Raw genomic sequence first — 14,458 nt, forward strand, 5'->3', positions numbered from 1 at the left:
TTTTGATTGGGTGGTAGGTGACTAGGGACATCAAAGCTATATATAGTTTTAGAAAATTTCACATTACTGAAATAACTTATATCCCTGATAGCCAGCCTTTTTTTTTCTCGCCTTAATTTCATGTTCTACCCTCAGTAGTATGGCTCTTACTGATTATTTTTTTCCTTAGGGAATAATTAATCATCCTGACAGTTTTTAAGTTAGATTCATTAAATGAGAGAATTGTTGGTTTAGTAATGTAAGTACATGTGTCCTCATTATCTACTGTCAGTGGGTAAATTTTTCTTCTCTCCCAAGAATTTTGTTTCTTAATATGCAGTCCATATTAGCATTAGGCATTTTTGCTTGACCTCTTGTTAACCATTTCTAGGTAGTGTTTAATGTCTTTGTGGAAACAACACCCTAATAGCTTAGCTATAATTTTCTAAGTTACATCTTTACCTGCCTTGTTCTTTTTATTTTCTTAGTCTCACTGTGCCTTTCCTTTAATTTTGTTTCCATTATCAGTGTTTCTAACTTCTTGTTTTATGTGCTTTAAATGATTAAATATGGATATCTGGAGCCTATTTGATTGCATATAATCACTTCAATGGTGTTGAATACTGAAACTCTTTAAATTATGTCTTGATATTTCCATGAGCTGGTAGTTAAGTATATCTTTTATAAGGTGATCTTAGAGATAGAGGTAAAATTCACGTAAGTATGTTTGTAAGGACATCTTAGAAAGATGTACTTAACTACTAGATGTACTAACTACATATAAAAATACCCAATTTGAAGAGTTTCAAAACAATACACTTCAAAATAATACAATTTTACTTGTATAGAGGATATGTATACATTACATGTACATGTAGTATACAGTATGCAGTAGCATACTTTACTTGCAGTGTGTAGTAAAGCATTCCCAATGTTTTTGCTGGGAAAGGTAAATTCCTTGCTTTCTTCTGTGTCTTCATCGTAGTCTGCCTAACTGATCTCACTGTTTGCCAGTATTGACTTACGGAACTAATGGGTGGTACCACTGATGAGATATGCGTTCCTTACTGTTGGTTATTAAACCTTAAAGACCTCTCCGTGTTCTCTGCTGTAATCTTAAAAGACAGCATTTGGTTGTGTTTTCACTCTAGTTTCTTTTGCTTTTCTGTTCACATATTTTCCTCTATTCTAGTTCTTTAGTTTTAAGATTTAATGTGCACTATCAGTGATGCTAATTTTAGAGTGTCTTCTAGTGTTACAAAGTTATGTTGTGGATGAAGAAAATATGCTCAAGGCTTTGTTATGTTTTCTAAGGTAGATTGTGTCACTCATTACTAAACTGTAATTTTTGGAATGTTAAGCTCAAAAAAGTGAGTAAATTCTAAAGATGTTGAGCTTTTGGGCAAAATAAAATTTTTTTAAAGGAAGTAAGATCAGTCTGTGAATGAGGCAGAGCTTTACAGGGGTTCTTCAGGCAAAAAAACGCAGTCTTGTTATCCCTAGTTTTGTGTTTACTTGCACGTTTCCCAGAAGTCCTTTGCTTTCTTTGCTAGGTGTGGAGGGTGCAGCTTTCCAGAGTAGACTTCCTCATGACCGGATGACTTCTCAAGAAGCAGCCTGTTTTCCAGATATTATCAGTGGACCACAGCAGACCCAGAAGGTTTTTCTGTTCATTAGAAACCGCACAGTAAGTTTCCATGTCTGCTTTTTTCCATTTGGATTATTAATAGTGCTTATTACTTTTATGGAGAATATGGGGAAAAAGAGAGGAAAGAATTACAAAATTATCTATAACATGTACCACTATCCAGAGGTAACCATTGTTAAAAGTTAGTTGTTTTTTTCTCTTCAGGTAGTTTTTTAGAAGTATACTTAATTTTTGTTTTTAAAAAATTGAAATTCTATTTCCATACATTCTTTGCATCCTTTTCATTCTTCATAACCTCATAAATGCAAAGAATCTTTATTTAAACTTAAAAAAATTTTTTTATTTATTTTAAATGTTTATTTTGAGAGGGAGAGAGGGAATCCCAAGAAGGCTCTCTTTGTACTGTCAGCATGGAGCCCGATGTGGGGCTTGATCCCACGAATCATGAGATCATGACCTGAGCCAAAATCAGGAGTTGGATGCTCAGCTGACATAACCACCCAGACATCCCTGTTATTTTAAATAAACTCCACACCACATGTGGGGCTCGAACTCACAACCCGGAGATCAAGAGTCTGGTGTTCTGACTGAGCCAGCCAAGTGCCCCAGACGTTTTTTTTAATGTTTATTTTTGAGGAAGAGAGAGAGAGAATGGGGGAGGGGCAGAGAGAGGGGGAGACACAGAATCTGAAGCAGGCTCCAGGCTCTGAGCTGTCAGCACAGAGCCCGATGCAGGTCTTGAGCTCATAAGCTGTGAGATCATGACCCTAGTCGAAGTTGGACACTTAACTGAGCCACCCAGGCTCTCCAAAACTTTTTTTTTTTTTTTTTTTTAAATAATCATTTTGTCTTTCCTTCTCAGGATGAAAGAAACTCTTACTCTGTTCTTGTCATCTGGCTCAACCTCCTTCTCAGGCCAAATGCTTGATTTTAATGTCTGCATAATATTTCATCTGACAGTTGAGTCATACTTTTAATGTAGGCATTTAAATGTCTGTTTGTGCTTTATTAAGCTCTGAGTAGCTTTATACATTCTTGAGTCTATCTCTGGTTATTATTTCCTAATGGTAGAGTCCTAGAAGAAAAACTACTTTGTCAAAAAATAAGAACAGTTTTGATATATATTGTCAAATTGCCTCCCAGAGAGACTGAGTCAGTCGGCACTCCCATTGCTCTGCCCTTGCTTTGGTTATCAAAATGATGATCATCTATGCTGCTGTAATAGACTAAAAATATTTCATTTCTTTTCCATGTCTTTAATTACTTAGACTGACTTCTTCACATTTATTAGCTATTTTTTCTCTGAATTTTTCTTTCATGTCCTTTATTCATCAGAAATTTTTTAGCCATAGAGTAGAAAAGGGCAGCACATATTCATTATACTCTAAGGTGATATAAAGTAAAAGAAATTTATGTTGTAATTTTAGCTACTTTGAATATAGTTCAGGGATGTCATTTTTAGCATATCTGCTTTTTAGCTACCACTAACTTCTTTATATTGGGTATTAGATTGCAAAACCACTGCTGAACTTAGATTGCTAAATGTTATTTAGCTAGAGTAATTGGTGGGTTGTGCTGGGTTCTCGTAGTACAGAATAAAGGGATTTGGGGTGTATGGAAAAAAACGGTGATTTTTTTTTAAAAAGTGAATGGAAAATTCATACTGTATATTTCGACACTTGTTTGTCTTAGAATCAGCTTCTGTGTATAGCATATCAACGTTTGATCTGAATGGGCTTTTTCAATAAGATTGTCATTTTTTTTGTTGTTTCTTCTGAGGAAAGTTTTCATTCTTGAATTTGAGTGGTTGGTTTACAGTGATTTCTGTTTTCTCTGATTTATATTCTGTGACCAAAATCCAGATTTTGGGAAGTAAGGACTGGCCCAGGTTAGAGTTGTGGCCTTTGGCTATAAAACTGAACACAAATCATTCTCTTATGAGAATTGTGTCAGTTCTCTCATTTTTTTTTTAATTTATTTATTATTTTTTTAACATTCATTTATTTTTGAGACAGAGAGAGACAGAGCATGAACGGGGGAGGGTCAGAGAGAGGGAGACACAGAATCTGAAACAGGCTCCAGGCTCTGGGCTGTCAGCACAGAGGCCGACGCGGGGCTTGAACTCACGGATCGCGGGATCATGACCTGAGCCGAAGTCAGCCGTTTAACCAACTTAGCCACCCAGGCGCCCCTCAGTTCTCTCATCTTAAACTACATCTTTTGCCTCTAAATTTTGAAACCACAACGTTAGGATTATTGAACTACATACCATGACTTGAGCTTTATTTTATAGGATGGACAGAGGAAAACGGCTTCTGTTGAAGGGTGAGGAACTTGGGCCTGGTGTGTATGTGAGGAAGTCCATTTTGCCTTGACCGTGGCCACTGAGAAAAGTAGAGGGTGCTTATGAATTTGGTCATATCCCTTTGTAATTATATTTATTTATACAGAACCACATTTCTTTGTTGAACTTTGTGGAGCAGTTAATTTTTAGCTAAGACTTAAATATGGTGGTATTTAGTTGGTCTTGCATTTTTACAGATGTGTATTCAGTTTGAAGAGCATTTATGTTAGAGTCTATTGATGGTACCATAATATTTTTCATTCCCCATCTTACTGCTTTTTCAGCAGTATTTGAAATAATTGACCACTCCCTTCTTCTTAAACACACTTAGTTTAACACAGTATTCTGTTTTTTCTCCTGCCTACCTGGTTGTTTGTCTTCTCTGACAGCCTTGTAGTCTTATCTTTAAAAAAAAGGCCATTTTGTGAACTGGTTGGAGTTCCTTAAGGCTCCTTACAGTCTTTTCCTGCCTCTGGTGTATTTTTGCTCTAGGACCCCTCTTCTGCACATTGGCTTCATTTATCACCCATAAGCAAATGGCTCCAGACCTTAACTCTCTTAAGAACCCTAGCTCTTTATCTAGATGCTAGTCTTGTATCTCTTTTTGGTTGTCTTGAAACTAAACTCATTATCCCTTCTTTGAGTGGCCCTCGTTTAGTGAGTAACATACCAACTCATTTAGTTGTACAAGCCCCAAACTGGAATATCCTTGGCATCTCTTCCCCCCTCCCCCTGCCACCTCTGCATATCTAATTGATCATTTGATTTTGTGGATTTAAAAAACAAATTTTTTTTAATGTTTATTTATTTTTGAGAGAGACAGAGACAGAATGCGAGTGGGCTAGGGGCAGAGAGAGAGGGAGACACAGAATCCAAAGCAGGCTCCAGGATTTGACTGTCAGCACAGAGCCTGACGCGGGGCTCGAACTCATTAACTGTAAGATCATGACCTGAGCCAAAGTTGGACGTTCAACCGACTGAGCCACCCAGGTGCCCCTGATTTTGTGGATTTTTTTAAATGTTTGTTTATTTTTGAGAGAGCAGAAGCAGGGAGCTGGCGGTGGGGTGGGGTGGGGTGGGGACTGAAGATTCGAAGCAGGCTCTCTGCACAGACAGCAGAGAGCCAGGCTGAAACTCACCAAGTGTGAGATCATGACCTGAGCTAGAGTCAGATGCTCAACCAAATGAGCCACCCAGGTGCCCCTGATTTTGTGGATTTTACCTGCTCAGTATCTCCAGAGTCATGTAACTGAGTTGGTCCTTGTCAGCTGTATGATACTGGCAAGTTACTAGGTTTTTTTGTTTTTTTTGTTTTTTTTTTTTTTAGGCTAAATATCTTGCAGCTTCTTCATTTTTTATATATATATATATATATATATATATAAATTATATGTGTGTGTGTGTATAATTTATTGTCAAATTGGTTTCCATACAATACCCAGTGCTCATCCTAACAGGTGCCCTCCTCAATGCCCATCACCCACTTTCCCCTCTCCCCCACCTCCCATCAACCCTCAGTTCTTAGTATTCTTAGTTCTTAGTTCCTCAGTTCTTAGAACCCTCAGTTCTTAGGGTATTCTTAGTATTTAAGAGTCTCTCATAGTTTGTCTCCTTCCCTCTCTGTAACTTTTTTTTTCCCCCTTCCCCTCCCCTCTGGTCTTCGGTTAAGTTTCTCAGGATCCACATATGAGTGAAAACATATGGTATCTGTCTTTCTCTGTATGACTTATTTCACTTAGCATAACACTCTCCAGTTCCATCCACATTGCTACAAATGGCCAGATTTCATTCTTTCTCATTGCCAAGTAGTATTCCATTGTATGTATAAACCACGTTCTATTTATCCATCCATCAGTTGATGGACATTTAGGCTCTTTCCATAATTTGGCTATTGTTGAAATTGCTGCTATAAACATTGGGGTACAAGTGCCCCTATGCATCAGCACTCCTGTGTCCCTTGGGTAAATTCCTAGCAGTGCTATTGCTGGGTCATAGGGTAGATCTATTTTTAATTTTTTGAGGAATCTCCACACTGTTTTCCAGAGCAGCTGCACCATTTGCATTCCCACCAACAGTGCAAGAGGGTTCCCGTTTCTCCGCATCCTCTTCAGCATCTGTAGTCTCCTGATTTGTTCATTTTAGCCACTCTGACCGGCATGAGGTGGTATCTCAGTGTGGTTTTGATTTGTATTTCCCTAATGAGGAGTGACGTTGAGCATCTTTTCATGTGCCTGTTGGCCATCCGGATGTCTTCTTTAGAAAAGTGTCTATTCATGTCTTTTGCCCATTTCTTCACTGGATTGTTTTTCGGATGTGGAATTTGGTGAGTTCTTTGTAGATTTTGGATACTAGTAGCCCTTTATCCGATATGTCATTTGCAAATATCTTTTCCCATTCCGCTGGTTGCCTTTTAGTTTTGTTGATTGTTTCCTTTGCAGTGCAGAAGCTTTTTATCTTGATGAGGTCCCAATAGTTCATTTTTGCATTTAATTCCCTTGCCTTTGGAGATGTGTTGAGTAAGAAATTGCTGCGGCTGAGATCAGAGAGGTTTTTTTCCTGCTTTCTCCTCTAGGGTTTTGATGGTTTCCTGTCTCACATTCAGGGGCTTCATCCATTTTGAGTTTACTTTTGTGAATGGTGTAAGAAAGTGATCTAGTTTCATTCTTCTGCATGTTGCTGTCCAGTTCTCCCAGCACCATTTGTTAAAGAAACTGTCTTTTTTCCATTGGATATTCTTTCTTGCTTTGTCAAAGGTTAGTTGGCCATACATTTGTGGGTCCACTTCTGGGGTCTCTGTTCTATTCCATTGGTCTATGTGTCTGTTTTTGTGCCATCTTCCAGCTTCTTCAATAATTCACTCATTTGACCTGGCTTTGTGTTCTATCAGTTTGTCAGGAATATAACCCTCACTGTTTCAATGAAAGGAAAGTGTATATTTGAGGCCTTAAAGTTGAAAAGATATTTTAAAGTCTATGTCTGCTTGTGTAATAAAATTTCTATCATTTAAATACAGTTGCAGTTGTGGTTGGATAATCCAAAGATTCAGCTGACCTTTGAGGCTACTCTTCAACAATTAGAAGCACCTTACAACAGTAAGTGGTGTTTTTAGTGGGACTAGTTTTGGCTTATAGTTCGCTGATAATGAGTTTTTCACTCATATTTCCATCTTTGCCTTGTGCTATGCAAAAATAAGCCTTATAGAAAACTATTATGTGTGTTTTTAATTATTAGTTTTTACATTGTAAGTTCAAGAGATTGCTAATAATTTCCCAAGGACTACATTTCAACTTTAATCCACGGCGTACCTTGTTGACATTTGATTGGCTGGCTTTCTCATTTTCCACTTGCCACCAACAAAGTCTTGAAAAATTTTTGTCAAAGTAACTGATATAATACTACTTTTAAAGGGTTGGTTTTATCCTTTATTTCATCTATAGCGTATTGTCCTTCTTTAAAATAGCAAATTCTATGATAGGCGTTTTGGACTACATCATAGACTAATATGCTAGGAATCACTTTTCTAAAGGAGTCACATTATCTGAGGCTCGTGGATAATATGTACTACAGAATAACTTCATGATGGAAAAACAGAAGAGTTAAAGAGCTTTCTGTTTAAGCTGCCTAAAATATAAATATGTTGTAAAATCCATTTATTCCGTAGGTGACACTGTGCTTGTCCACCGAGTTCACAGTTATTTAGAGCGTCACGGTCTTATCAACTTCGGCATCTACAAAAGGATAAAACCCCTACCAAGTAAGGACTTGGCCAGTGGACTTCGTGGTCTTAAGTTACAATTCTAGGACTCTGTTTTATTTCTAGGAGGCTTTTAGCATTTTTTTTTAATTTCTTAGTCTAAAGAGATTTAAAGTAAAATCTCTTCATAAATGTGCATTTCTTGTAGTTTCTGGTCTGACAGGTGTACTTTAGTGAAAGATTCTGAATTTCAAATTTAAGAAAAATCAGAAAACAAAATTTGTTGGGGCGCCTGGGTGGCTCAGTCGGTTAAATGTCCGACTTCAGCTCAGGTCATGATCTCGCAACTTGTGAGTGCCGCATCAGGCTCTGTGCTGATAGCTCAGAACCTGGAGCCTGGAGCCTGCTTCGGATTCTGTGTCTCCCTCTCTCTCTGCCCCTCACCCACTCACACTCTGTCTTTCTCTCTCTCTCAAAAATAAATAAACATTAAAAAAAATTGTTAAAAACAAGAGAAGTCTGTTATGAAAGAGATTTGAGGTTTTCTCTCATTGACCAGTTCTTTATACTGCCAGGAATCCAGGAGATAGGGATATTTTGAGAATTAACACATATATTTATTTATTTTTGATGCTTTAATAATTCTGCAAAAAGAGATACTAAGGACTGCAGAAGTAGAGCTGAAAGAAAAGAGCTTTAAGAATAAATTGGCTACTCAAATTGTCCTAGTATAATTGGGAAGTAAATGAAACAGATAGTCATAAGTTAACCAGTCACAGATACCAAAGCAGATGATTGAGGTGTGTTGAGAAAGTTAATGTTTAAAGGATTTCATTTATAAATTTTTAACATTGAATTAAAGTTTATAAGTTTCAGATATTTGCTTATTTGTATTAGTTTCTCTATTTTGAAAATAAGTGAATTGTTTACTTGGTAAGACATCATGATATGTTAAGAACCTAGAGGTTTTCATGATTTAAAAAAATGATGAATACAAATTCTTAAACCTACGACCAAATATTGTAATTTTTGTTTTTTACTTTTAGCTAAAAAGACAGGAAAGGTAATTATCATAGGCTCTGGGGTCTCTGGCTTGGCAGCAGCTCGTCAATTACAAAGTTTCGGGATGGATGTTACACTTTTGGAAGCCAGGGTAAGAATTTTTTTTTGTGTTTAGAAGCTAACCTAATAGAAATATGATAGGTATTCGTCAGTGCAATAAGAAATTATCTGTTGCAAATTAATGAATCCTACAACTTGAACTAAACCAAACTGATTTATATAGTACTCAAAGTGTTTTAGATAGTGTTAGTATATTGGATAAAGCATTTTTGACAGTAAAGCTTTGAAAGGTGTTCAGTGAGTATTTAGAGTTTGTGAATGGTCCATATAGCCCTTTGATGGATATTTTCAAGTCATTGTTTCTTGCAGTTAGCTTTCAAATTTTGGGCCTTCGTGGATGTACCCTGTGCAGGTGGCAGTTATTTTTAGTGTGGAACATAGTGAATTGTGTTCCCTGTTTAATAGTAAAAGAGGTGCTTCTCAGGCAGCAGTTGTCTTGAGGGCCTGATGAAGCCAGATATATTGGTTCCCTTATCATTTGTCCTAGAAAGAGAAATGGAAATTGAAGGAGGAAAGGGATGATGGCACAGAGTGGGGGAAAAAAGAACATCAAATTAAGATGCTACTATTCAGATTATTTTCATGGGTAATTTTTGATATTTAGTTATCTTCCAGTGGCTTAAAGGCCTCCCTGGGCTTACACCATTTAAAAAAGAACAATAAAACAAACACTTCTCAGGTAACCTAAAAATCTAAAATTTTATAGAAGCTTTCAAAATGTTTTGTGCAGTACAATCTAGGTTGCTTTTTGCTAATTTTTAAAAATATTCTTTTCAAATAGAGTATGAAGAAATCAGAATAATTTTTATGTGGTCTTACTAAATATAGGTAATTCAGGAAACATTTGTGTGCCCTCTTGCCCTTTGTACTAGCAATACAGTGATGAATAATGGGATCATTATGATCCCTACCCATGCAGGGTCCTAATCTAGCTGACAGGTTTTTGTTTTACTTTTGTTTATTTGGAGGTTACAGAGTATTCTCATAATATCCATGATTGAAGTATCACTACAGCTCAGTAATTTTTCCCATGGAAACTCCCTGGTCAGCAGAGATAAACCAGGGCCTGTTGAGGAATGAGAGCTATTGTCGAAAGTTTATGCTCAGTAGACTCCCTGCCCCTGGGCATGGGGCTGCGCTGGAGAATCATTTGTTGAAGTCCTCTGTCATTCCCAGCTGACTTAGGGGATGAAGGGCAAGAGTCAGAACATGGTGGTAGAAAGATGGCATTTAGTGCTACGTTACAATTTGTGAACAGATATTTTCTGTGTGAGTGGCCCTTGGTCAGCCTGTATAGTAAATGGTATTAGAGACAGCTGGGTAGAGAGAGAATAGTAGCTGTAGCTAAATAGTATCTCTGGCTGTCAAATTGTTTTCTATCCCCTGTCACTTAGTTCTGTGTCATTCATTAACCTACCACTCCCTCAAATAGTTAAACTTTGTTTGCACATTGTGCCCACACTGCATGCTATGTATAAACTATACCTTGTTAAATTATAAAAGAGGCCTGGGATGGTACCATGCCAGGTTCTCGTGGTTAAAATAGAATTGATGATTTTAGCCATTTAATTTCTGAAAACAGGATCGAGTGGGTGGACGAGTGGCTACATTTCGCAAGGGAAACTATGTAGCTGATCTTGGAGCTATGGTAGTAACAGGTCTTGGTAAGTAGTCCTTAGTTGTGTGCTGTTAAACAAGGTCTGAGACTCATTATCAAGCTTCTGTTTTAAAGCCGTAAATGTGGCTTTAAGATATTTTGGTTTAGGATACTGTTCTTAGTGTTCATAAGAGGTAGATTGACAAATAGTCTTCCTGAAAAGATACATCACTATATGCAAAATTTAAATTGTACATGTTTTGACCTATTAGCAGATTCAGTTCTAGGAAATTATCCCAAGAAAATGACAAGTGAACCATGTTGTTTGGAGCTTTTTACATGTGGCACAGCAAAACATTAGAACCCATAGTTGTGAAGATTAAATTATTATACAAAGTGAACTATACAGCCACTAAAAATTATGTAGCCTTATATTAACCTGAAATGATGGCCAGTTTATTGCTAAGTTGAAAGAAGATTACAAAACAATACATGTGTTATGATCCTTTAGTGTGTGTATGTCTCTAATTTTATGCACACAAAATCTAGAAGGATCTATAATAAAATGTTAACTAACATGGGGTTTTTTTCCTTCTTTACGCTTATCTTACATATTTCATATATCCTACATTTACTTTGGGCATTTTTTGATCTATGATTCACATACCCTAAGCTTTGAGTATTTTAAATTTTTAGTAAAAATACTTTTGCTTTGATTTTTTGTTTTTTTTTCATAGTTGTGTTGAATATAATAGTTTGAGTTTTTTTTAGGAGGGAATCCCATGGCTGTGGTCAGCAAACAAGTAAATATGGAACTGGCCAAGATCAAGCAAAAATGCCCACTTTATGAAGCCAATGGACAAGCAGTAAGTTGAGGACAAACAGAACTTTTCAAAATTTATTTGGTTCAGTTGAAAACAACAATGTGGGGGAAATGTGTGGATGAACGTGCACACATACCAGTATGGGCCAAAGGTAGAAATGATGTGATATTCTGATTGTTCCTTAACTCTGAGCTATATAGGAAAGGATTATTACTGTATAAATGCAAATTTGCATGCCTATTTAGGCATTTATCTTTAGACATTTAATGAAGGCTAGGTAGACAGGTAATTTTTTTGTTTGGCTGTGGCCACCTACTCTAAGAGACCTGTGGAATTGATGCCTGATTCTTCGTTTCCTTGTATTGTGCCTTTCATCATGTGCTTTTAGCTCTGTGTGCTCTTTATATTACTTCAGTTTTGTGTGTGTAGGTTCAAGATTTTGTTGAGCTAATAACCAGCTGGTGATATTGAACTCAGATGCTTAGGTAGATTAAAGTATTTGTTGACCAGAGGCATAGGAGCTTCCATACTTACTTAGCAGGTAATAGTGTGGAAGTGATGTTTGCTATGGAGAGTGAGAGTAGTTTAACAACTATGTTGAGAGGCTTAGACTATAAGTGAGTCCTAATTTTGGAGGGTGGGTGAAATTCAAAAGTTTGTATTCAAAATTTTTTACTAACTCTTCCCCTATCAAGAATGAAGAAGTTTATAATTCTGGGGATATAAGCATCATTATATTTTGAGGAAGGGAAGATTCGATATGCATATAGTTTAGCTATTGTTGCTAACAAGGGTAAGGTCCCAACTCTTGAATTTAGTCTAAGTTCCATGTACATCCTCACTAAAGCCTTTAGGTTTTATGGGGTTCATATCAGAAGAAGACAGACTTTCAGGGAATGCTTTGGCTCCCGTTCACATCAGTCTGGGTTCAGATTCCTCCCAGGGCTTGTTTGGGGGGCGCAGGTTAGCCTCTGGCAGCATAAACAAAATAGAATGAGCAAGAAAAAAAGGAGGAAGTAGAGGTTAACTCAGCAATTCAGAGAAAAAAAAATTTCAGTAAACTTCTGGGGTGCCTGCGTGGCTCAGTTGAGTGTCTTACTCTTGATTTTGGCTTAGGTCATGATCTTACTTGGTTGTGAGATCAAGCCCCATGTCAGGCTCTGCACTGGGTGCAGGGACTGCTTAAGACTCTGTCTCTCCCTCTGCCCCTCCTGCGTGCGTGCACACGTGTGTGCACACACGCACGCTACGCAGAGGTGTGCACTCTCCTCTCAAAACAAAAAAACCATTCAGTAAACTTTCGTTACACTGTAAAGATCTGTAAAGGCTATAGAGAGGAATAAGACAGTCTGTGGAATATAAGACTCTACAGTCTAGTGGGACATGTACACAGATGATTTTTTTCCCAGCTTTTTATTATGGAAATTTTCAAACCTATACAAAAGCAGGGGCACCTGGCCGGCTCAGTCAGTGGAGCATGCTACTCTCTATCTTGGGGTTGTGAGTTCAAGCCCTAATTTGGGTGTAGAGATTATTTAAAAATAAAATCTTTAAGAAAAAAAAATAGTAGAATAGTATAATATAATAAATTTTCACTTATTCCAGTCTTGTTGCATCTGTTAAGTTCTCTGTCTCTCTCTCTCTCTCTCTTTTTTTTTTTTTTTAAGAGTGAGCTGGGGCAAGGCAGGGAAGGGGCAGAGGGAGGGAGGGAGACAGAGCTGACATGGGGCTCAATCCCGTAACTCTGGGATCATGACCTGAGCCAAAATCAAGAGTTGGATGCTCAACTGACTGAGCCACCCAGGGTCCCCTAGTCTGGGGTATTTTAAAGCAATCACAGTCAATCAAGTATTTATTAAATATTTACGAAGATCTGGCATTGTTCTCAGCATTGACTATGTATTCTCTGCCCTCAAGGGTCTTAAATTCTAGTGACTCCAGATATTTTATGAACCCAAGAACATCCGGAATTGTAAGTGTCATTAAAATCTGTGCTTCCCCCTGGGCTCCTGGGTGACTCAGTTGGTTAAGTGTCTAACCTTGGCTCAGGTCATGATCTCATGGTTTTTGAGTTTGCGCCCCACATCAGGCTCTGTGCTGACAGCTCAGAGCCAAGAGTCTGCTTCAGGTTCTGTGTCTCCCTTCTCTGCCCCTCCTCTGCTCATTCTGTCTCTCTCTCAAACATTAAAAAAAACAATGTTTTTAAAAATCTGTGCTCCCCCTCTTCCCCCACCACTGAAACAAAAAAAAACGACCCAACCACAAACATATTACTGATACATATATGAGTAACATAAAATCAAGGCAGATTAACATAAAATCAAGGTTAGATAAAGGATAAATTGCTACAGAAGAGCCAAGGGTGGGGGGTGGTGAGAGAGAGACACTCTCTCTGAAAGTGGGAAGGGCAAGAATGGAAAGAGATTTGGAGGGAAAAAGCATTGGTGAAGATGGCTTAGAACTTACCGTGGTTGTAGAGGAAGGTTTAAGACAGGTTTCTTTCTTTCTTTCTTTCTTTCTTTCTTTCTTTCTTTCTTTCTTTCTTTCTTTCTTTCTCTCTTTCTTTCTCTCTTTCTCTCTCTCTTTCTTTCTTTCTTTCTTTCTTTCTTTCTTTCTTTCTTTCTTTCAATATTTATTTATTTACTTTGAGAGAGAGCATGAGCACAAGTGAGGGAGGGGCAGAGAGAGAGGGACAGAGAGAATCCCAAGCAGGCTCCACACTATCAACATAAAGCCCAACATGGGACTCCATTCCATGAACTGTGAGATCACAACCTAAAACGAAATAGAGACCTGGACACTTAACTGAGCCACCCATGTGCCCCTTTTGGTTTTTTGTTTTGTTCTTAAATGTTTACTTGGAGAGGTTTCTGAAGGAGGATGAGATTATGCTGGTGAGGGTAAGATACAAAGCTGAAGTTGAGGGTGGAGGGTGTTGGTTACTGTGCTGATTTGTAGGTTGGGACTTCAGAGGGATGAGAGCAGATAGGTGTTTTAAGTAGATAGGCAGTAATGTAGAGAAATGAATTGAAGCAAAGTCTCTGAAGCGGATATTACATTAATCCTCAAGAAGTAACGGAATCCAAACCAAAGATGATCGTTGAGACACATTGTCTTTTTCTTTAGACTCTCCTGAATGTAGAACAGGTTTATTTAGTCTTTCTAATAGTAAAAAGAATTTTTTATAGTAGAAATCTCTAGAGAAATGGTTATCTCTTTTCTTGGTGTTAGAGGAACTTTAACACATTTT

At 37.6% G+C, this 14,458-nt stretch overlaps 1 protein-coding gene across 4 annotated transcripts in view; it reads left to right on the plus strand.

Annotated features, from left to right (window-relative positions):
- The window catches only part of KDM1A (lysine demethylase 1A), a 61,985-nt gene that overhangs the window by 26,875 nt on the left and 20,652 nt on the right, over positions 1–14,458 (plus strand). For 3 of the 4 annotated variants that reach the window (XM_053208742.1, XM_027060121.2, XM_027060123.2), the window contains 6 exons: positions 1,533–1,666; positions 6,985–7,063; positions 7,633–7,725; positions 8,712–8,818; positions 10,370–10,451; positions 11,156–11,250. In XM_053208742.1, coding sequence (XP_053064717.1) covers positions 1,533–1,666; positions 6,985–7,063; positions 7,633–7,725; positions 8,712–8,818; positions 10,370–10,451; positions 11,156–11,250 — 590 coding nt within the window. The remainder of the gene's footprint in view (positions 1–1,532; positions 1,667–6,984; positions 7,064–7,632; positions 7,726–8,711; positions 8,819–10,369; positions 10,452–11,155; positions 11,251–14,458) is intronic. The other variant, XM_053208748.1, reaches the window with a different exon arrangement.

Source organism: Acinonyx jubatus, chromosome C1 (genome assembly GCF_027475565.1).
Source record: "Acinonyx jubatus isolate Ajub_Pintada_27869175 chromosome C1, VMU_Ajub_asm_v1.0, whole genome shotgun sequence".
NCBI classification, from domain to species: domain Eukaryota; kingdom Metazoa; phylum Chordata; class Mammalia; order Carnivora; family Felidae; genus Acinonyx; species Acinonyx jubatus.